Below are 23,135 nucleotides of genomic sequence, written 5' to 3' on the forward strand. Positions count from 1 at the left end.
AGGAGCATCATACAGCGACAACGAGTGGAACACGTCCACCATAACTGCGGGGCCTAGTCCACGTGGCAAGTGGAAACTCCGAATGTGGCGGTTTGTTCCCACCTCCACGCCAGCGCTCACGGCTCACCCTAGACAACTTTCTCCCCATCGCATATCTGTCATCGTCAAAGTACCGAGTCGCCACCACAAGTGGCGTGCTCGAGGTATCATGTGAGTTACATAGACATCTCGAGAATATTTTGAAGCTGACTTACAGGCCGCCTCCAAATATCGTCTCGCAAGAGATCGAGAAAATCTCTCTTCATAACCCCATTCCTCTGAAATATCGTCTTTATGGACTTCCCTTCCTCTGTGAGCTAGTTTCCTCTCGACTCGTGTCAAGCTGACCATGGACCAGCATTATATCCCGTCTTGTACTACGCATATTACCATAAATACGACACATGGGTCGTTTCGGAAGAATGGACGTTCATCTATTGCGTGCTTCTCTTCGCTGGACATGCCCTCAGTTTCTTAGCCACACGATGGAGTAGTGGTATACGAGCCAGGCTCAGCTATACTACAGTATGTCGGCTTTTATTTTCTTCTTGATAGTACCAGCTGATTATCTAGGCCCGGGGTCTGAAAGATGCCTCGAAAGTCCGCATTATACCTCAAAAAGGAAAGGGAAAAGGGGAAATCATACCTCTCGATTCACAAATTCCGCCAGGAGCATCAGAACCTACATACTCATTCATCTACCAACGAGATACTTATGTTTATTCACGTCTGTCTCTTTTCCATTGTCCCTTGCCAAGTCTGATAAGCAGCTTTAGATGATACCTTCACTCCTATACCATATCCCTGTGACAGTTCACCATCTCTCGAAATGTTCCAAACCTCCCGAGGATTGAGCACCACAAATTCTACGAAAGGAGATAAGGTGTCTTTGGAAAGTCTCAAAGCCACATATGGTCCAAACGAATGCCATATACCCATCCCCAAATTCACAGAGCTGTTCGCGGAACATGCCGTTGCTCCCTTTTTTGTCTTTCAGATGTTCTGTGTCGCTCTGTGGTGTCTGGACGAATACTGGTATTATAGCTTGTTCACAGCTTTCATGCTGGTGGTCTTCGAGTGCACTGTAGTCTTTCAGGTCAGTGAAATCTTTGTGTTTCCCTGCCCCTACTCTTTGAGACGAGAATTCTCCTGTAGAACTGAGGCATGGCTGACGAACAGCGAGTCAAAACTCTCACCGAATTCAGAACTATGAGCATTACCCCATACCACGTGAAAGCATTTCGTGATGGTAAATGGGTCGACGTCATGAGCTCTGAGCTCGTCCCGGGTGATTTGGTCAGCATACGTTGGTTTCTCGATTGTCTCTATCTCACAAGAGCGTTCATGCTGACGGGATTAGTGCGGACCAAACCAGACTCTGGCATTCCTTGTGATCTCCTCTTACTGCGAGGGACCTGTATCGTCAACGAAGCTATGCTGTCCGGCGAGTCCACTCCTTTGCTGAAAGAAAGCATCGAGCTTCGATCCTCCACCGATCTGCTGGACATGAATGGGGCAGATCGGAATTCTGTCCTCTTTTCTGGCACGAAAGCTCTACAAGTTCAAGCCACTGGTGAAGGCCCCACGTCGGGTCCAGAGACTCCCGACGGCGGGTGTCTAGCTGTCGTCCTCCGTACCGGTTTTGGCACCACCCAGGGTCAACTGGTCAGGACCATGCTTTTCTCCACTGAGCGAGTATCGGCCAACAACGTCGAGAGCTTCCTCTTCATCGGCTTCCTGCTCATATTTGCCATCGCTGCCAGCGCCTACGTCTGGACTAAGGGTCTGGAGAGGGGGATGGCCAAGGGCAAGCTCCTGCTGGACTGTATCTTGATCATTACCAGTGTTGTCCCTCCAGAATTGCCTATGGAGCTATCGTTAGCTGTCAATGCGTCATTGGTGGCTCTGCAGAAGTATGGTGAGTCTGCCCTGCTGGTGGTTGTCCAAGGAGCTGAACAGTAGCCATTTTTTGCACTGAACCTTTCCGCATCCCTTTCGCAGGGAGAGTGGAAGTGTGCTGTTTCGACAAAACCGGAACGATCACCGGAGAGGATTTAGTTGTAGAGGGCGTATGTGGAATTGAGTGAGTAACGCGCTGCTTGAATCGTACTGCAGCTTATTACCAGCTCGTCAGATCTCCGACGCCTTGTGCCAGTGACCGAAACGGGAAGAGAAACAACGCTCACTCTTGCTGCCGCCCACGCTCTGGTCCTACTCGAAGATGGAACCCTAGTGGGGGATCCCATGGAGAAGACTACCCTCGGTGCTCTTGACTGGAAACTTTCGAAGGGAGATACGCTTTCTCCAAACAACAAATCCTCCCCACACAAATATCAAGTAAATATCCGACGACGGTTCCAATTCTCTTCCGCTTTGAAACGCATGTCAACGCTCTCTGCAGTGTCTGATGCTCATGGACGGAAATGGGTTGCTGCTGTCAAAGGAGCACCTGAGACGCTCAAAAGCATGTTTTCCACTGTTCCGGAGGGATATGACGAGACGTACAGGTGGTACACTAGGAGAGGCAGTCGAGTGCTAGCCTTAGGCATGAAGGAGATGCAGCTGAAGGGAGAGGCCAACAAGGTGATCAGGGACGAAGTGGAAGGAGGATTAACGTTTGCGGGGTTCTTGGTGTTCCACTGTCCGCTGAAGCCGGACGCTGTTGAGACCCTCAAGATGCTGGCGGATAGTTCACATCGGGTGAGAGTTTCATCCTTCTCTCTCTTTACCCCCTTCTGCATACCCTCTGATTCTCTCCATCTGTTGGCTCTTGGAGACTTCACTCACAATAAAGATGTATGAGGATCCTAGATAGTGAACTGAATATCAGTGCATCATGATCACCGGTGACAACCCCCTCACGGCTGTTCACGTTGCGCGCGATGTGGAAATAGTCGATAGGGACGTGATGATTCTTGATCTTAAGGAGGGTACTACCACGGACGAGCTGGCGTGGCGAAATGTGGAAGAGACCAAAGTCATTCCATGTTCCCCGACCCTCCCTCTAGACCAGGACATCTTAAGCAATTACGACATTTGCATAACTGGCGCTGCACTCAAGCAGTTCGCCACTTCTCCTTCCTGGCACGTCCTCGCTTCCCATACGTGGGTTTACGCCCGTGTGTCTCCTAATCAGAAACAATTCATCCTTCAAACACTACGCGATTTGGGGTATGTGACCCTCATGGCAGGAGACGGAACGAATGATGTCGGTGCACTGAAACAAGCTCACATCGGCGTGGCATTGTTAGACGGTACACCGGAAGATCTCAAAGCTATTGCCGAACATCGCAAGTTGGAGAACATGAAGAAAGTGTATGAATCGCAATGCAAGATTTCGGCTAGGTTCAATCAGCCTCCACCCCCACCCCCACCTATATTGAGAGACGCATATCCGGAGCTGGTGAAAATTCAAGAAGAGGCGAAGAAGGATATGCTCAACAAACGCAAGCAGAACCCGATGGAGAAGTTTGATTTGACCAGCATCACGAGTAAATTAGCGGAGATGGACGAGGATCAGGAGGTACCCCAGATCAAATTGGGTGATGCGTCTTGCGCAGCGCCTTTCACTTCGAAATTATCAAACGTGGCTGCTAGTGAGTTTATCTGACTTTCCGATCGCTCCCTCTCTCATTTCACGTCGTGGTCCTCATCCTCATACCTTTCCCCCGTATCAAAACTGTATAGTGACGCTGCACCCCGCACTGTACCTGATTGAATGAAAACTTAAAAATGTGTCCATATGAAGAGTGACGCTGATCGGCCCAACAGTCTCCAACATCATCCGACAAGGTCGGTGCACCCTTGTAGCTACCATACAGATGTACAAAATCCTGGCTCTCAATTGTCTCATCACGGCTTATTCACTATCTGTGCAATACCTCGATGGGATCAAATTCGGAGATTATCAAGTTACAATCACGGGTATGCTCATGAGTGTATGCTTCTTGTGTATCTCTCGGGCGAAGGTGAGTGTGGCCTCTCGTCCTCTTCTGTCTCCTCACAAGGCTAGCTTTCAGCCAGTCCTCGGCATCCTGGGGACAGAATCCTCATGGAAGGCGCACGCTGATGATCTCAGCCAGTGGAAAAGCTCTCGAAAGAACGCCCTCTCGGGAACATCTTCAACTTTTACGTCCTCCTCAGCGTATTGTCGCAGTTTGCCATCCATATCGCTGCTTTGGTATACATCACGGGTCTCTCCAAGTCACTGGAAGAGTGAGTGTTCCTTATATCACCGCTCTATCCTGCATCAATGCCTTCCTGCCATCCACTCGTTCTTACTCGTCCAATGTTGAGATCAATTCTGACAGCGGAATAAACTGATGTACAGCCGGGGTGTCATCGATTTAGAGAAAAAGTTCGAGCCCACATTACTCAACACGGCCATTTATCTCCTCGGTCTCTCCCAGCAAGTTTCGACCTTTGTGCTCAACTTCCAAGGTCGACCCTTCCGGGAAGGCATCCGGGAGAACCCGCCTCTATATTACGGGCTATTGGGTGTCAGCGCGGTTGCATATAGTGGTGCTACGGACTTTATACCAGAGCTGAATCGATGGTTGCAGCTGGTGGAGATGACTTCAAGTGTGAGTTTTGAGCTCGTCAATTTCCACTGGTCGTAATACGCTTCTCACTGACACGTGCCACTCACGACTCACGAATCTCCTCCTGAATCGCATTCATTGGCCATGCTTCGTATGTCCTTTGCTGACTGGACAGTTCCGCATTAAGCTCACATTATCCATGATCATCGACTTTGCCGGATGTTTTGTCGTGGAGAAGGTTTGTAAAGCTTTGTTCGCCGATTTAGAACCTGCAGAAATTGTCACGAGAGGTAGAGAGCGGAGAGAAAGCCGAAGATTACTGGAGGAGAAAGAAAAATCATCTCAATTGCCTGCCTCCAATGGGTCAACATTGATGGAGAAGAAAGTTCAATGAGAGACTTTTTGTTGAGGACATGCATAGAACACCGTGTCGCACTTTCGTACACGCACATTGAAAGTCCTTGCTTCTCTGACCCTTCCAGCCCTTCACATGCCATGACCCTAGTTCGTGGACCAGTTGATCTCGTTGGGGACGGAACTCCGTCGGTTAAAAGTTTCAAAATGACGCGGCATCCCTCTACATATTCCCTATTTCACAGCCGGCGGGCCGAGAGGGGTAAAGTCTGTCACCTTGACTCTTCCTTAACCCTGAATGAGCTCAGACGCAGAGCTCCCATAAATCAGTAAGACGTGCCTGAAACACATTCCCCCACAGCGAATCCCGATCGATCGCGATCACATTTAATCAATCTCAGGACTGGTCTGGAATTTTTTTCTCATTCATTCGAAACAGACGCGAACCGAGCAAACTGCAAATTGCAAAGCTGCAAGACAAAGAGACAAAACACGGTTGAACGGAAGTATGGGATACGGGATACCGTTCGAGACTTTAGAACCGAGAAACCGATGATCGCCGAGTTTTTGAGTCGTGTCGAAATAAAAAGATTTCAAGTTTTGATATTTCTACAAAAACTTAGTGATTGAACAATCATCAACATAACGTTACATTCCACCCCATATCATTCCAACACCCCACATTCCATCTTCACAATCCACTCACATCAGTCCCCACTGTCATCCATCATCCATCACACTTTCCGCTTATCGGGATCATCCAATCGTCCAATCGTTTCACCGTCAAATAAATAGTCCAATCCTTATCGTCAGATTGTCAAATCTTCAGATCGACCATCATTCATCCACCAATCCATCATCGTCCGATCCAGATTTTTGTCCTAGCCGTTTCGTCCAAACTAGTCTCAGTCGTCAAGACAACAAAGTGACCCCACTCGTCCCCCCGCGCCTATCGCGCTTACGCATCCATCACCTAGTACACGGTGTGATCATGTCTACGTACATCAACTCGAGGCCAATGTCTAATCGTACTCCAAGCGGTAGTGGTACTAGAGATCCCTTTCACTTTACATATCCATCTTTCCCTGCTCCACTACCTATTCCTTCATCTAAATCTTCTTCTTTCTTATCTCAACAACAACCACAATCATCTCAATCTCTTTCTTCTACAAACGATTCTTTTCTTGAAGAATTAATAGACGATATGACACTTTCAGTTTCTGTACCCATTCCACCTTCTTCACCAGCGGTACATACCCCTGCGGAATATCGTAATCCTTTAGACTTTCCCGTTACGCCTAAACCTGCTCCGGAGATTGTCAAGAGGGAACCTATGTCCCGTTGGCCAGAATTGGACGCTTTGATGTGGAGTAATTTGAAATGGGCAGAAAGGGTTAACGAGGCTGAACCAAAGTTTTTCGAGGCTACCACCGAAGGTCAAGTGAGTGATCTTTTTGTCATTCATTCGTTCTCCTCTTCTCCTCCACTGACCACTCTCTCCACTCACCATTTTATTGGATGAAGGGACTTTTGTTTCCTCCATTCTCCACAGCTGGAGAATCCTCATGAGCGTCTCATTCTTCCACGAACACGGTGTATTCGAGTGAGGTCAGATATGACATCATACCTCATGTCCCATCTGCCTTTGCACACCCTTTCGCCTTCAGGCGTGAAGTCGACGCTAACTTCCAGGCCCCTAAAATACTTTGGATGGGATGTGCGGATTCCCGAGTGCCCGAGACGGTGTTACTCGGTCGCAAGCCCGGAGACGTTTTTGTACAGGTGAGTAGAAGCTCTTCCCCAACCTTTTGTCGCATTCGGTCCATCTCTTCTATCTCCCAGTCTGACGAGATCAAAGACTCCCTTCGTCACTCCTTTTGTTGGCGGGGAAATGGGAGCAAGGTGCCAACCCAGTCCCAAGTCTCGTGGACCTTGTTTAAACGTGGTGTAAATATGGCGCAACCATAGCTAAACCACAGCGCAATGTCGCGAATCAGTTCCAACCTGATGACACTTCGTCCAATGCCCTTCTAAACTATGCTGTCATGTTCGTCGGCTGCACGCACAGTAAGCCCCCCGATCTCCTGCTCTTTCCCCATCAGACTGTCCCTTGATCTGCTCCAATCGTCTCAGCTCTTCGTAGTCACAATTCTGATCGACATCTTGCTACAGGCTTTGATCACGGACAAGTACACATCTTCGCCGTTTCCGTTTGAACACTGCTGATCCTTAGTCATTGTCGCCGGTCACACATGCTGTGGAGGTTGCATAGCAGCTTACGAATCACCTCGCACCGGTAACCCCGACACTCACCTTCACAACTTCCTCGCGCCCATCATCAAGCTTCGTCACGAGCTACCGGAAGAATCTTCGGTGGATGATTTGATAGAGGCGAACGTCAAGCTCAATGTGGAGAACGTTGCCAACTCTCAGGTGAGTGTGGTCTTTGTGACTTAGCTGTGAACCTGTATGGCGTTGGTTATGACGTTGCGCTCTGATATGACTTGCATTTGAGGCTGAGCAGACAAACTGACTCTCAGACGATGCAGGAAGCATGGGGTAAGGGAATGCAGGTCTACGTTCATGGCTGGGTGAGTGATTCTCTTCCGTGATCCCATCGCATTACCATCCTTCTCCCTTCCATTATCACATTCATGACCGATGGCTCATCCTGCCCGCATCTCACATACCGACTCCATCATCAACACTGTTGATCATGACCATTGCTGACGATACAGATGTACGACCTTGGGTCTGGTCGAGTTCGAGATCTTGGCTGTACCATGGGCCCTCCGCCCAAAGAGCCATCTGCACAAATCTCAACCCCCGCCATACCAACGAAATTGTAAATGAGTTCAAGAATAACAAAACAACAACATGTCAACAAGTACAAGTCCCATCACGGTATATCACAAAGTAGAGTTTCACCCCCGGTTCATGCATTTCATGTCATCAGTGTCAACGAAGAGCGGCTCTTTCACCTCGACATCGAAAGACACGGGAAATGAGCTCCACAAGACTGATTTGAGTCGTGAGGGAATGATGTGGTTGCCTTGGCTAGGCAAGATCCGATACTGTCTCTGGGGCTATGTGGAGAGAGATATTTTGTGAAAGGATCATATTCTATCTCTGATATCTAGCTCACCTCACACCCACCCATCGTCGATCACACGTTCCCCACTGATCCACTCTCCTCCCGGCTCTCGGAGATGGTGAGTTTCAACTTGACAAACAACACAGCAATATCTTGTCCGCTCTACGAATTCTCACGCAGTTCACATATCTTCCTCCGCGGCCGTATCGGTCGATCTCCGATCTCGGCGGGGCGATGTATACACCTTTATCGTTATCTTTCGACTCCGCCTGTAGAACTAGCGAATTCTAACAACGTTCGTGCTAGAAAAGCTCGCTTATCAAGTCAACATCATCGGATTTTCTTATACATATACGTATCAAACCCCGAATCTTCTTCTTCGCCATCCAACCAAGTCAATTGATCTAGAAATGACATCGCAAGTAGACCCGACTGATCTTCGTTTGCAACAAATTAGTGAACTGAACGAGGTAATCAGCCATTTGCGCCCCGAGGGAGCGGAGGAGCCCTCATCCGACGACCCATTTGTAGATTATCCTGCAAAAAACGTCCGAGATACCCTGGATCAGTGGAGAACAGTTCTCTCTCAGATGTCACCAATCAATCCAAGGTTACCTAGTCTTGCGCAACAAGTTAGTGATCTGAACAAGGTCATCAGTGAACTTGGCCAGTCAGAACCAGTGGAGCCCTCATCCACAAGTCAAACCATTGAAGACTTTTACGAGACTAGAATGAAGTGCCTGCAGGCCACTCGGAGACTAGTTGCTTTGATGATCGAAAATGTAGAGGCCTTCTACGGGCCTGAGTCTGACGACAATGTCCCCGCTACACAACCAAAGAACAACAGACTGACTGTCACGGCCGTCGAACAACTATTTCTTAATAGACCGACGGTCGACGAACCTCGGCTAACTTCACGCTCTGGGTCGATGTCTCACCCAACCAGGAGGGCGCAGACGTCGAAAGGGGTGTAACTACGGCGTACTTCGGCGTAGTTACTCTAACTAGGGTTTTGTTCTACTGATGGCGATGTATCTTGATTTATAGCTATCTCTATCTGTCTTTCACTACTGACAACAATCAAGGATCGCTGAAGAACTTCAGCGATCTTCTCAGCTAATATTATCTACTCCTCCTAGACGTTCATCCAACCCTCTCGCGCTTTGACGTACTTCAACGCACTTCGTCCAACTTCCCCGAGCCCTCGGCCATCCTCTTCCTCCTTCGACTAACTCCGCCTAACATCGCCGCACTTCTGCTCCCATTGTCCCTACTTAGCCTAACTCCGTCTAACTTCGCCGTACTTCTGCTCCCATTGTCCCTACTTAGACTAACTCCGCCTAACATCGCCGCACTTCTGCTCCCATTGTCCCTACTTAGCCTAACTCCGTCTAACTTCGCCGTACTTCTGCTCCCATTGTTCCTACTTAGCCTAACTCCGTCTAACTTCGCCGTACTTGGTGTCAGAAGTCCTGAGTTACGTGTAGAGTAAAGAGGTTAAGGCGTGATGGGGTTTTGATGGCCAAAGGAGGGTCATTGTTGGTGGAGTAATCGAGGTGTCGCGACGTAGTTCGTGACACTGACATCACCAAGTCTAAGGACACCCAGAGAGGAGAAGTGAAAGTGTGGATAAGAAACCATCATCTGAAGACACTGAGGTGTCGAAATTTTAGACGATGAATTGACCGCATCTCCATATCCAAGCTGCTACGAGATAGAACCAGACATGCAGAGTAGAGTCATTCAGGTAGATGCACCGAAATGATAGTTTGTTCTGGATGCTTAGATTTCTTTTGTGCCTTTGTTAGACAGATGTTTCAATAAGACCCTCTCTCTGGCTCCGCCGTTATGTGATGGTCTCAACCACTCCATATGGCCGAATTGTCAACCATTTCTCCGGACCTAAGGTTTTGTACAGGATGTACATATGATGATCCGTGCGCCACGCCACCGACCTAGATACCCTGAAAGTACACGGCCTCTGAGTCTAGGCCATGCAGGCCCTAGGCCCTTCGGTCGCCCCGAACTTACCTCTTTCGTTCTCCCCTCGATACCATCAGTCCCGATACTCGGAGCATGAGCCTGGGAAGTTGCCCTAGAGTTATTTGGTCCGCCCGTGACCGCGTTCGTGGTGTTCCCAAGCTACCTTTTGTCCTCAAGAGTAGCCCACAGATTTCCCAGGTGGAATTTCGAATTCTCTGCTCTCCCTTATCACGCTATCACGCTTTTCCTACCTCATTGGGAATTAACGCGATGATTACCGCTTATGGGTGGAAATATCCCGTGCCCGTTCGGGAAATTACTGGTAAATATCATCGCCTCGGGGACAATGGTTGATCTCGGTTTCCACTCCACTGCGAGATGATCGGAGATGCGTATCGCCTCTGATCAGGATATAAAAGTGAAGAACGCTCTATTCCCTCCCTAAACGATTCCGTCTATTCCAAACAGCCATATCATGGACTCTCAGCCCAATGGTACTTCTGCCAACACTGCCCATTCCTCAGCATCTGCATCTGGTGCACATAACAGTAGCCAGAGCGGTACCAGCAATAGTAATTCTCTCTCTGGGGAGAAATTAGATGAAGCAGTTACTTACATGGCAGGTTATCTGGGGAAGGGAGACCAAGTTGTCCCGTCAGATATAGAGTATCAGATGGAGTTGGCACTAGCTGCGGCAGGGCCAGAAAGTGAAGCGAAGACACATAGTATTCAGTCCAATATATCCCCCTCAACCGGGAACCCTGGAAGTCAAAGTAGCAAGCAGGGTCATTAAGCAACCTTGCCAGTCTGTCACGGCCCTCGAACAACTATTTCTTAATAGACCGACGGTCGACGAACCTCGGCTAACTTCACGCTCTGAGTCGATGTCTCACCCAACCAGGAGGGCGCAGACGTCGAAAGGGGTGTAACTACGGCGTACTTCGGCGTAGTTACTCTAACTAGGGTTTTGTTCTACTGATGGCGATGTATCTTGATTTATAGCTATCTCTATCGGTCTTTCACTACTGACAACAATCAAGGATCGCTGAAGAACTTCAGCGATCTTCTCAGCTAATATTATCTACTCCTCCTAGACGTTCATCCAACCCTCTCGCGCTTTGAAGTACTTCAACGCATTTCGTCCAACTTCCCCGAGCCCTCGGCCATCCTCTTCCTCCTTCGACTAACTCCGCCTAACATCGCCGCACTTCTGCTCCCATTGTCCCTACTTAGCCTAACTCCGCCTAACATCGCCGCACTTCTGCTCCCATTGTCCCTACTTAGCCTAACTCCGCCTAACATCGCCGCACTTCTGCTCCCATTGTCCCTACTTAGCCTAACCCCGTCTAACTTCGCCGTACTTCTGCTCCCATTGTTCCTACTTAGCCTAACTCCGCCTAACATCGCCGCACTTCTGCTCCCATTGTCCCTACTTAGCCTAACTCCGTCTAACTTCGCCGTACTTGGTGTCAGAAGTCCTGAGTTACGTGTAGAGTAAAGAGGTTAAGGCGTGATGGGGTTTTGATGGCCAAAGGAGGGTCATTGTTGGTGGAGTAATCGAGGTGTCACGACGTAGTTCGTGACAATCACGTCTCCCGGCTGCTCCTCCGTCGGCCTCCCGTCGCCCTTCGGCCCCTCGTCCCTCGGCCTCTCGTCCCTCGGCCCCTCGTCCGTCCTCTCCCGTGGCGCCTTCTCCTCCGGCCCACGGCACCCAAAGTCGTCGTCCTTCTGCTGCTCCTGCCACCCCAGCAGCAGCTCCTGTTACTCCTCCCTCTGCTCCCCAGAAGACTCCAAAGTCTTCTTTAAAGAAATCAAAAGGGAGAAGTAAAGAGAAAGAGGTTGTCTTTAATGATGATGACATGGAAGGTGAAGATACTCAGCGTGCTGGTCCCTCTGCTCCCCGAGCGTCCTTCGTCCACCCTCGTATTTCTCTGGATGTTCTTATCCCCGAGGACGAAAAAGAATTTGCCACTTATCGTTCCCTCGTCCTTGGTCTCACCTGTCACGCCTGCGGGTAGACTGCGGTAGCAAAGGACTGCCTTGGGAACTGAGAGGTTTAGTCTCTGGCTCGTGGACCTTGGTGACTGCCTTAGGTACTGAGGGTTTGAGAGGTTGGGTTAGAACCAACTGAGTGACTTATCAAACGAGGGAAAGGGAATTGAAAAGATACATTGCTGAAGAAGAAACTACAGTACTAGATAGGGTTTAAATACTAAAATCAGCCTTTTCCAAGAGGCTCGTGCAGACCTGCGGAATATGAGCGCTCTGAACCGTCCTGCACCGTCCTGCATGCATTGCCATGCATCCCACCGATTACCACTGATATCCTACGATGCCATGTCTGCGTTTACCTACGTCCTACTATGATATCCTACGTGATGCGCTGTGAGTCGGTGACTTTGTCGAAGGTGGTCGATGAGAAACTATGAGGAACTATGCAGAACATAGAAGAGCTGCGAGAACAAGAGACTGAGAGATTATGCCTTACAAGGCATCAGAACAGAGGAAAGAGAAACTAGAGAAGTACTTGGAGCTTATGCCTGTCAGGCATGAGAGCAGAGGAAAGATAGTCTTGGGGTTGATGCCTGATAGGCTTGAGAGCAGAGGAAAGATAGACTTGGAGTTTATGCCTGATAGGCTTGAGAGCAGAGGAAGATATGAGAGTGGAGGTTTGAACTTGTGATTATGACAAGTCATTATTTGATAGTGTCATTCATGACATCACCACTCAGCTCGAGGCCGCCCGACACGATACATCTCTCTTGCTTGACTTCTCTTCTCGTCAAGCTAACGCTTTAAATAATCTTACTGCAGCGTTAGTAGATGTAGTCAACACTGGGGCTCTGGATGAGGAAGCAAGGACGAGGTTAGCGGACGTTTCTCGCCGAAGCCTTACTGAGGTAGCCGATGTTTGCCGAAGGCTTTACGACACCCCCTTCCTTGTTACTCCCATGGCGTATGAGCCACCACCGGCCATCGACTGGTTAGGACGCCGCAGTAGTTCTCGTGTCCCCGCCGCCGCCCAGACTGCTCTCGACCTCCTCAGTCTTCCCTTTGAGTGTCTTTGGACCATACGTTCTCTGTGGCGGACTCCGAGCATGCAAGCTGCTCGCGATGTCCAGGACTTCGGTGATTTCTTTGGGGCTATGAACAGGGCCTGGAATGCTTCCCTCTCTTCTGCCTTCCCCCCTGACAGTCTCGATCTACCTTCGGCCATCGGTAGTCTCCACACCAACCCCGCGGGACCGAGTAGAGCGAAGGAGAAGGGAAAAGGGAAGGGTAAGGGTAAGGACAATTGAGCGGTACGTAGCTGTAATCCTATGTTGTATGCAGTACGGTTCTACCTCCTAGCCCTTCGCACTCGCCCTTCCTTCGGCTTAGTAGGATGAAGTTCGTGGAACTTCGCCAGCATGTCATCAGCTCCATCAACGTTCTCTACTGGTTCCCACAATACTGAGTCGTCTGTTCCTTCGTAACCTAACCATTCCACCAGGTACTCCAGCTTCCCTGATCTTTTATTTATCCTAGAGTCCACAATGTCCTTTACTTCCCACGATTCTCCTACGTTATCTACCTCTACTGGCCCAGGTGGTTCAGCTTGCTGACCAGGGAATATTGGAGGATGATAGGGGCGAAGCAATGAAACATGGAATACATCATGGATACCTGCCATCGTTCCTGGTAACTCCAATTTACAAGCGTGAGAACCTACCTGCCGTACTACCTTGTACGGCCCACTTTGCTTCACATCCAATTTCTTCATTGGTCTCTTAGTCTTAATATTCTCTAAGGACAGCATAACTAGGTCACCTTCCACGAAGTTAGGCGTAGTTCGATGTTTCCTATTGTATCCTTCGGCGTACTTCTCGTTAGCTCTCTCAATCCCCTCGATACACTCCCTATGTATTTTGGTTAGGTCTTTTACCACTACTGTAGCAGCAGGTACCTCGACTTCGCTGGCCTTAATCCCTTCAGCCCACCGAGGGTGGTACCCATAGTTCGCATAGAATGGGGTTTTGTTTATCGTGGAATGATGGGTGTTGTTATAAGCGAAGCTGGCTCGAGCGAGTAGCTTCGACCAGTCGTTCTGCTGATAGGAAGTGAAGATTCTAAGGTATAGCTCGAGAGATTGGTTGGTTCGTTCGGTCTGCCCGTCAGTCTGTGGGTGATACGCGGTAGAGAGATGTAGTCTTATCCCGAGACTATCGGTCAAGTTCTTCCAAAACTTCGAGGTAAACTTCGAGCCTCTGTCCGATACTATACTCTCTGGTAACCCATGCTGGGCCACCACATAGTCCATTATCAGCTCCGATAGTCCAGCTGCGGTTAACTTCGTCGTGGTTGGGATAAAAATGGCCCATTTTGTCACCCGATCCACGACCACTAAGATAGAGTTATATCCATGGGAACTTGGGAGTTCTTCGATAAAATCCATCGAGATACTTGACCAAGGTTTTGTAGCCACTTGCAGGGGTTTAAGTTCTCCATGAGGCTTCTGTCTGTTAGTCTTCGCTCTTTGACATACCGCACAACCAGCGACATAGTCTTCTACATCCTTCCTTACTCCAACCCAAACATAATCTCTCAGGACTAGTTCAAGGGTCTTTGCCGAACCCGGGTGACCAGCTAAGGCCGAGTCATGTCGCATCTTCATAATCTTTAGTCGAGCGTCGGCGTAGTTCGGCACATAAGTCCGATCGTCGAAAACAAGGAAACCCCTTGGAGTCCACCCCCCACAAAGTATTAGAGGGGACCGCGAACTACGGCGTAGTTCGGTGATGGATCCTGGTTCCTGTACGTCATCGTGACACGTTGGATGAGAACACTCAGCGCAAATGACTCCTAATAGCTCCTTCCTAACCTCCTCCACTTCTTCATCTTCCTGTATACCAACAATCAGATCCATGGGATCAATAAGGTCACTCTCTCTTACTTCCTTTGTCCCTTGCAAAGCACGAAGTAGGTGTTGTAACCCAGAGCTAGTGCCGTCGAGTTCGTCGAACTTCGGCAACCCTTGAATAAGGTTACTCTCTTGCACCATAGTACTTCCCTTTCCAGAATGGTAGTCTGCTCTTCTCGATAGTCCATCCGGAAGTGTAGCTTGTTTCCCAGGTCGATACACCATCTTAAACCTAAAGTTAGAGAGCTCTTCGACCCACCTGCCCTGCCTTGGGCTTAACTGTTTCGGTTCCATCCAGTATGTCAAGTTCAAGTGGTCCGTGAGTACTGTAGTCTCTACCTGTAACAGTAAGTGTCTCCTTCTTCTAAAAGCCTCAACAATAGCTAGTAGTTCCTTCTCGCCTACCGTATAGTTTAACTGCGCCGCTTGGAACGCTCCTGACTCGATAGCTACCGGATGTTCTTGCCCTAACTCGTTCACCTGCGATATTATGAAGCCCCACCCGAAGAACGAGGCATCTGTCTGTAGTAATGTCTTCAACGAAGGATCAAAGTGGGCTAATACCGGAGCCCTACACATTCTATCCTTCAGTTCTTTAAAAGCTCTTTCCTGCTCCATACCCCAGACAAACGGTACATCCTTCCTTGTGAGATCATTGATCGGTTTAGCAATCCTGGAGAAGTTGGGGACAAAACGCCGATAATAACTAACGACTCCCATAAATCCTCTGCTCTCTCTTAGGTTCTTGGGACGGGGAAAAGACACAACAGCGTCGATGTACTCTGGATTACTAGAAACTCCCTCCCGTGAGACCACAAAACCCAAGAAGACTACCGAATCTTTTTCAAACTCGCACTTACTAGCCTTGACGAACAGATTCAACCTCCGAAGAACTTCGAACACCTTCACCGTAGTTCCTCTCAATTCTTCCAACGTTTGACCATAGATGAGTATATCATCTATGCAGACAACCACTCCCTTCCCCAACAGTTCTCTAAAACTTTCATTTAGAAAATGCTGGAATACAGCAGGAGCATTTCGCAGACCATCTCGAACGACAAGAGACTCGAACATACCGTACTGAGTTCTGAACGCCGTCAAGTGCTCGTGTCCTTCCTTTACTCGTAGGAGTTGATAAGCTCCAATCAGATCTAACTTACTGAAATACCTGGCCTTTCCCAGCTCTTCGGTTATCTGACCGATCAGAGGCAGTGGATAGGCATCGGGTATCGTTGCTTCGTTTAACTTTCGGTAGTCAATGACCATTCGCCATTGACCCTTTGCTTTCTTCGGTACCAAGAACATCGGTGATCCGTAGGGCGAATTACTGGGTCGAATTCTTCCGGCCGATATTTCGCGATCTAGGATGTCTCTCAGCGCACTTCTCTGATCTTCTCCGAGTGAGTAGAGTGGAGCAACCTTCAGGTTTGCCCCCTCCTTAAGCTCAAATTCCAGATCATACTCCCTTGAGGGAGGTAATTCTTCACCTCCCTTCCTCGGGTTAAACACATCGATGAACGGGTGATATTGTTCAGGAACCACCTGATACAATTCCTCCTGTTCCTCCGGACTCAGTTCATCTTGGTCATCTTTGTCTCGGAGATCTATCGCGTCCGTCGGAGTTGGCAGCCCTATGGCTGCTAACTTCGCCGCACTTGGTGGGGTTGGGATGGGGAATTTCACCGAGTTGTCTCTTCCATCTAGAACAACCCCTTCCTTCCTCATCCAGTCCCACCCTATCACAACATCCGCATTGCAGAGCGTTGTTACATCCAGACGAACAGATCGCACTTTGGCGTCCTTCGTCAAACTAAAACCAACTTCGTCAAACTCGGTGATAGGTCCAGCAACACTAAACGAGCCATCAAACATGTGTGTCACGCCCGTCGAGCAACTACTTCCTAATAGACCGACGGTCGACGAACCTCGGCTAACTTGATCCTTCTTGATCGATGTCTCACCCAACCGGGAGGGCGCAGACGTCGAAAGGGGTGTAACTACGGCGTACTTCGCCGTGGTTACTCTAACGGGGGTTTTGTTCTTCTGATAGCGATGTATCTCGATTGGTAAATAGCTATCTCTATCTATCTTTCACTACTGACAACAATCAAGGATCGCTGAAGAACTTCAGCGATCTTCTCAGCTAATATTGTTTATTCCTCCTAGACGTTCATCCAACCCTCTCGCGCTTTGGCGTACTTCGACGCACTTCGTCCAACTTCCCCGAGCCCCGGCTATCCTCTTCCTCCTCCGACTAACTCCGCCTAACGTCGCCGTACTTCTGCTCCCATTGTCCCTATTTAGCCTAACTCCGTCTAACTTCGCCGTACTTCTGCTCCCATTGTCCCTACGTAGCCTAACTTCGTCTAACTTCGCCGTACTTGGTCTCAGATGTCCTGGGTTACGTGTAGAGTAAAAAGGTTAAGCCGTGATGGGGGTTTTGATGGTCAAAGGAGGGTCATTGTTGGTGGGATAATAGAGGTGTCACGACGTAGTTCGTGACAGTCGCCCCCTTCTTTAGCCGCGAACGTCCTCGTGAGCGATTACACCTCTACAGTGGCAAGAGAACTTAGCAGCGTAGTAACCCCACTCCCCGTTGCCCATAGCTATCCTTCGTCCGTATGCTCATTGCGCCGCACTTCGTAGTCGGGCCTCCTTTCACTTCAAAACCCGACAATGAGACTTCCCTAACTTCGTCGAGGTTTGCCGTAAGAAGCCCTGTGTATTTTGTAGGTGAGACACGCTTCCCGAATGGTAGCCGAACAACATCGTTGTTTGTCGAAGTAACCCTCGTTTATATTGGGATAAGACACTATAGCGTGGGAATTTTGATCGTCCCTGGCTTGCCTTTTGTTGATGAAACGCGAAGTTTACTGCGTGTTGACGACGAGGGGGGGTAGGTCTGGTTCTACTAAATACTGAGCAGTTCGTCGAGCTTCTCTCTTTTCCCCATCTGCTTTCAAAACTTTCTATCTCCCTTACCTAGAAAACAGATTTAACCATCGTTTCAAGTTTAATTTTTCTTTTAAGTATCTTAACGTCATGGCCCCCTCTACTCCCACTACCAACCCTTTCGCCGCCATGAGGAACTTTGGTGGTATGATGTCGTCTGCTCGTGGGTTTTCATCGTTATTCCCCTTACCTCGCCGAACTTGGCTGATGTTCAGTTTCCTTCGGCGATAGGTCTCGCCAAGTCTCCTCCCTTGGGCTCGGCACTCTCTCTTTGGGGGAACCGTCCGGCGCTGCCTCGCCTCCTCGCTCCGCTTCTCCTCCCGCTGCTTCTCCGCCCGCTTCTCCTCGCGCTGGTTCTCTCTCTCTGGAGTCAGAGTCTTCCGTCGTCGAAACTGGTCCTCCCGGTGGGTATCCTCCTGCCACCTCCCCTCGCCGCAGGACGCCCGCCTTCCGTCGTGGTGAGTCCCCATCCTCCTCCGACCTGGAAGTTAGTGGAAGCTCGGAGTCGGGTGATCGACCCGACGTCGAAGAAAGTGAGGATGACGAAGAAGATGAGGATGACGAAGAAGATGAGGATGACGAAGAAGATGAGGATGAGGATGATTTGGAGGGTAGTGTTGATCGTGAAGGTGAAACCGAGTTAGAAGAATACTCGGGAGATGATATGGAGGTGGGTAGAGTAGAGGACAACGACGTAGATAGTCCTGAGCGTGAGTCCTTCGTCCATCTTCTCACACCTTCGCCGAACTTGGCGTTGTTTATCTGTTCTTTAGTTCTGTAAGGCACTGCTAACTCGCAGCCACTCCTGTCCCCCCCCCTGCCCAACTCGCGGGCCAGAAACGACGCCGTTCCCTCTCCTCTTCTTCTTCTTCTTCCTCCTCCTCCTCTTCCGAAGATCTCCCCCCGCCCGACGCCATTGCCGCTGCCGCCGCTGCTGCTGCTGCCCGCCGTGCCGCCGCCGTCTCCCGCCCTGCCGCCGCCGACCCCGTCGCTGCTACCCTTCCTTCTCCCAGAGGGGAGCCTTCGCCCAAACGGGTGAAGAGATCATTGCGGGAAGAAGAGTACTTGTGGGAGAAGATGAAGTCTGAGCCTGGGCGTTGGGTCGCGGTGGGTGTTGATGAAGCGTGTGATCGTTGTCGGTGAGTCCACCCATCGGTCCTACGCCGAAGTTACTCCTGCTAATTAGTAGACGTGAGATGATCACGTATAATCGTCCAAACTGGCCCTGCCTCAAGGCAGTCAGGCCACACAACAAAGCCCTCCGCTGTGCTTCATGCACATCTGGTCCCTGCTCCTTCTGTCCCGTCTCGTCTGCTCGAGACATCCCGCCCCGTCTCTCCGACGCCTCTCCTTTCCCCCCTCCCCAGACTCCAGCGTCTGTTCCCCGTTCGCGGGTGCCAACTTCGTCTCTCCGGTCGGTTCGCCGAACTTCGCCGTCCTCCCGCTCGTCGCCTCCCTCGCCGTCGCCCTTCGCCCCTGTGGCCGGCCCATCACGTCTCCCGGCTGCTACTCCATCGGCCTCTCGTCGCCCTTCGGCCTCTCGTCCTTCGGCCCCTCGTCCGTCCTCTCCTGTGGTGCCTTCTCCTCCGGCCCACGGCACCCGAAGTCGTCGTCCTTCTGCTGCTCCTGCCACCCCAGCAGCAGCTCCTGTTACTCCTCCCTCTTTTCCCCAGAAGACTCCAAAGTCTTCTTTAAAGAAATCGAAAGGGAAAGGTAAAGAGAAAGAGGTTGTCTTTAATGATGATGACATGGAAGGTGAAGATACTCAGCGTGCTGGTCCCTCTGTCCCCCGAACGTCCTTCGTCCACCCTCGTATTTCTCTGGACGTTCGTATCCCCGAGGACGAAAAGGAATTCGCCACTTATCGTTCTCTCGTTCTTGGTCTCACCACTCAGCTCGAGGCCGCTCGCCACGATACATCTCGCTTGCTTGACTTCTCTTCTCGTCAAGCTAACGCTTTAAACAATCTTACTGTGGCGTTAGTAGATGTAGTCAACACTGGGGCTCTGGATGAGGAAGCAAGGACGAGGTTAGCGGACGTTTCTCGCCGTAGCCTTACTGAGATAGCCGATGTTCGCCGAAGGCTTTACGACACCCCCTTCCTCGTCACTCCCATGGCGTATGAGCCACCGCCGGCCATCGACTGGTTAGGTCGCCGCAGTAGTTCTCGTGTCCCCGCCGCCGCCCAGACTGCTCTCGACCTCCTCAGTCTTCCCTTTGAGTGTCTTCGGACCATACGTTCTCTGTGGCGGACTCCGAGCATGCAAGCTGCTCGTGATGTCCAGGACTTCGGTGATTTCTTTGGGGCTATGAACAGGGCCTGGAATGCTTCTCTCTCTTCTGCCTTCCCCCCTGACACTCTCGATCTACCTTCAGCCATCGGTAGTCTCCACACCAACCCCGCGGGACCAAGTAGAGCGAAGGAGAAAGGAAAAGGAAAGGGTAAGGGTAAAGACAAGTGAGCGGTACGTAGCTGTAATCCTATGTTGTATGCAGTACGGTTCTACCTCCTAGCCCTTCGCACTCGCCCTTCCTTCGGTTTAGTAGGATGAAGTTCGTGGAACTTCGCCAGCATGTCATCAGCTCCATCAACGTTCTCTACTGGTTCCCACAATACTGAGTCGTCTGTTCCTTCGTAACCTAACCATTCCACCAGGTACTCCAGCTTCCCTGATCTTTTATTTATCCTAGAGTCCACAATGTCCTTTACTTCCCACGATTCTCCGACGTTATCTACCTCTACTGGGCCAGGTGGTTCAGCTTGCTGACCAGGGAATATTGGAGGATGATAGGGGCGAAGCAATGAAACATGGAATACATCATGGATACCTGCCATCGTTCCTGGTAACTCCAATTTACAAGCATGAGAGCCTACCTGCCGTACCACCTTGTACGGCCCACTTTGCTTCACATCCAGTTTCTTCATAGGTCTCTTAGTCTTAATATTCTCTAAGGACAGCATAACTAGGTCACCTTCCACGAAGTTCGGCGTAGTTCGATGTTTCCTATTGTATCCTTCGGCGTACTTCTCGTTAGCTCTCTCGATCCCCTCGATACATTCCTTATGTATTTCGGTTAGGTCCTTTACTGTCACAATCGTTGTTTCTTCTTCTCTACTGACCGACGGTCGACAAACCTCGGCTAACTACGGTGTAGTGGGGCGTCGTTGTCTCACTAATACAGGGTACTCGACGAGGAACTACGGCTAACTTCGCCGTAGTGATGTGTCGAGTGGTAAGTGATAAGATGATCGTCGATGAACTGCGGCTAACTTCGCCGTAGTACGTTGAACTGCTAAGTGGTAGCTCTCCCTAACTCGAAGGTTGTAGCTAATGAATATATCTCTCGCTACTGACAACAATCAAGGATCGCTGAAGAAGTTCAGCGATCTGTAAACTATCTATACTACTCCTCTCTTCTCATAGAACGTCTCTCAACTCCTGCACTGCCTCACGCTCAGTCCCCTTCGTCCAACTTCGCCGTACCTCGCCATATCCCCGATATCCTACTCCGCTCACTTCGACTAACTTCGCCTAACTTCCCCTGTTCTGCTCTCCCTCGGTTCCCTTCCCCTAACTTTGCCGTAGTTCTCCGCTAGGCGGGGTTATCGTGACAAATCCCCCCTTGGTTCTCGTAACTTCGTCGTAGTTGGTCTCAGTGGTTCGAGTGGAGGTTGGTGGTGGTGAAAGGAAAGGTCGGTGATGGTGAAAGGAGGGTCGGTGATGGTGGTTGTCAGGGATGTTACGACGTAATTCGTGACATTTACCACTACTGTAGCAGCAGGTACCTCGACTTCACTGGCCTTAATCTCTTCAGCCCACCGAGGGTGGTACCCATAGTTCGCATAGAATGGGGTCTTGTTTATCGCAGAATGATGGGTGTTGTTATAGGCGAAGCTGGCTCGAGCGAGTAGCTTCGACCAGTCGTTCTGTTGATAGGACGTGAAAATCCTAAGGTACAGCTCGAGAGATTGGTTGGTTCGTTCAGTCTGTCCATCAGTCTGTGGATGATACGCCGTAGAGAGATGTAGTCTTATCCCGAGACTATCGGTCAAGTTCTTCCAAAACTTCGAGGTAAATTTCGAGCCCCTGTCTGATACTATACTCTCTGGTAACCCATGCTGGGACACCACGTAATCCATTATCAGCTCCGATAGCCCAGCTGCGGTCAACTTCGTCGTGGTTGGGATAAAAACGGCCCATTTTGTCAGCCGATCCACGACCACCAAGATGGAGTTATATCCATGGGAACTTGGGAGTTCTTCGATAAAATCCATCGAGATACTTGACCAAGGTTTTGTGGCCACTTGCAGGGGTTTAAGTTCTCCATGAGGCTTCTGTCTGTTAGTCTTCGCTCTTTGACATACCGCACAACCAGCGACATAGTCTTCTACATCCTTCCTTACTCCAACCCAAACATAATCTCTCAGGACTAGTTCAAGGGTCTTTGCCGAACCCGGGTGACCAGCTAAGGCCGAGTCATGTCGCATCTTCATAATCTTTAGTCGAGCGTCGGCGTAGTTCGGCACATAAGTCCGATCGTCGAAAACAAGGAAACCCCTTGGAGTCCACCCCCCACGAAGTATTAGAGGGGACCGCGAACTACGGCGTAGTTCGGTGATGGATCCTGGTTCCTGTACGTCATCGTGACACGTTGGATGAGAACACTCAGCGCAAATGACTCCTAATAGCTCCTTCCTAACCTCCTCCACTTCTTCATCTTCCTGTATACCAACAACCAGATCCATGGGATCAATAAGGTCACTCTCTCTTACTTCCTTTGTCCCTTGCAAAGCACGAAGTAGGTGTTGTAACCCAGAGCTAGTGCCGTCGAGTTCGTCGAACTTCGGCAGCCCTTGGATCAGGTTACTCTCTTGCACCATCGTACTTCCCTTTCCCGAGTGGTAGTCTGCTCTTCTCGATAATCCATCCGGAAGTGTAGCTTGTTTCCCAGGTCGATACACCATCTTAAACCTAAAGTTAGAGAGCTCTTAGACCCACCTGCCCTGTCTCGGGCTTAACTGTTTCGGTTCCATCCAGTATGTCAGGTTCAAGTGGTCCGTGAGTACTGTAGTCTCTACCTGTAATAGTAAGTGTCTCCTTCTCCTAAAAGCCTCAACAATAGCTAGTAGTTCCTTCTCGCCTACCGTATAGTTTAACTGCGCCGCTTGAAACGCTCCCGACTCGATAGCTACCGGATGTTCTTGCCCTAACTCGTTCACCTGCGATATTATGAAGCCCCACCCGAAGAACGAGGCATCTGTCTGTAGTAA

General features: G+C 50.0%; 4 protein-coding genes across 4 annotated transcripts; all 4 read left to right on the forward strand.

The window, feature by feature from the left end:
* The first annotated feature begins 162 nt into the window (after positions 1–162).
* TREMEDRAFT_43233 (uncharacterized protein) lies at positions 163–5,014 on the forward strand. Its single transcript, XM_007003288.1, has 14 exons — positions 163–210; positions 257–351; positions 398–564; positions 613–766; positions 807–1,135; positions 1,219–1,345; positions 1,400–1,957; positions 2,002–2,122; positions 2,166–2,739; positions 2,870–3,635; positions 3,811–4,007; positions 4,118–4,254; positions 4,370–4,622; positions 4,756–5,014. Coding segments are annotated over exons 1-14 (3,699 nt in total). The 5' UTR covers positions 163–208; the 3' UTR covers positions 4,975–5,014.
* Positions 5,015–5,375: 361 nt separating this feature from the next.
* On the forward strand, positions 5,376–7,894 carry TREMEDRAFT_56612 (uncharacterized protein). Its single transcript, XM_007003324.1, has 6 exons — positions 5,376–6,375; positions 6,627–6,716; positions 6,914–7,001; positions 7,168–7,367; positions 7,475–7,525; positions 7,673–7,894. The coding sequence occupies exons 1-6, from the start codon at positions 6,268–6,270 to the stop codon at positions 7,781–7,783; spliced, it is 648 nt and encodes a 215-aa protein (XP_007003386.1). The 5' UTR covers positions 5,376–6,267; the 3' UTR covers positions 7,784–7,894.
* A 2,592-nt stretch (positions 7,895–10,486) lies between these two features.
* On the forward strand, positions 10,487–10,804 carry TREMEDRAFT_61023 (uncharacterized protein; the record flags this gene model as incomplete). Its single annotated transcript, XM_007003409.1, has 1 exon — positions 10,487–10,804. One exon carries the CDS (start codon positions 10,487–10,489, stop codon positions 10,802–10,804), a length of 318 nt encoding a protein of 105 aa, XP_007003471.1.
* Positions 10,805–17,953: 7,149 nt separating this feature from the next.
* TREMEDRAFT_61025 (uncharacterized protein) lies at positions 17,954–20,669 on the forward strand (the record flags this gene model as incomplete). The annotated part of the gene is made up of 5 exons (XM_007003410.1): positions 17,954–18,026; positions 18,079–18,573; positions 18,663–19,002; positions 19,053–20,321; positions 20,636–20,669. 5 exons carry the CDS (start codon positions 17,954–17,956, stop codon positions 20,667–20,669), a joined length of 2,211 nt encoding a protein of 736 aa, XP_007003472.1.
* Between the last annotated feature and the right edge of the window lie 2,466 nt (positions 20,670–23,135).

This window comes from Tremella mesenterica (genome assembly GCF_000271645.1).
Source record: "Tremella mesenterica DSM 1558 unplaced genomic scaffold TREMEscaffold_3, whole genome shotgun sequence".
NCBI classification, from domain to species: domain Eukaryota; kingdom Fungi; phylum Basidiomycota; class Tremellomycetes; order Tremellales; family Tremellaceae; genus Tremella; species Tremella mesenterica.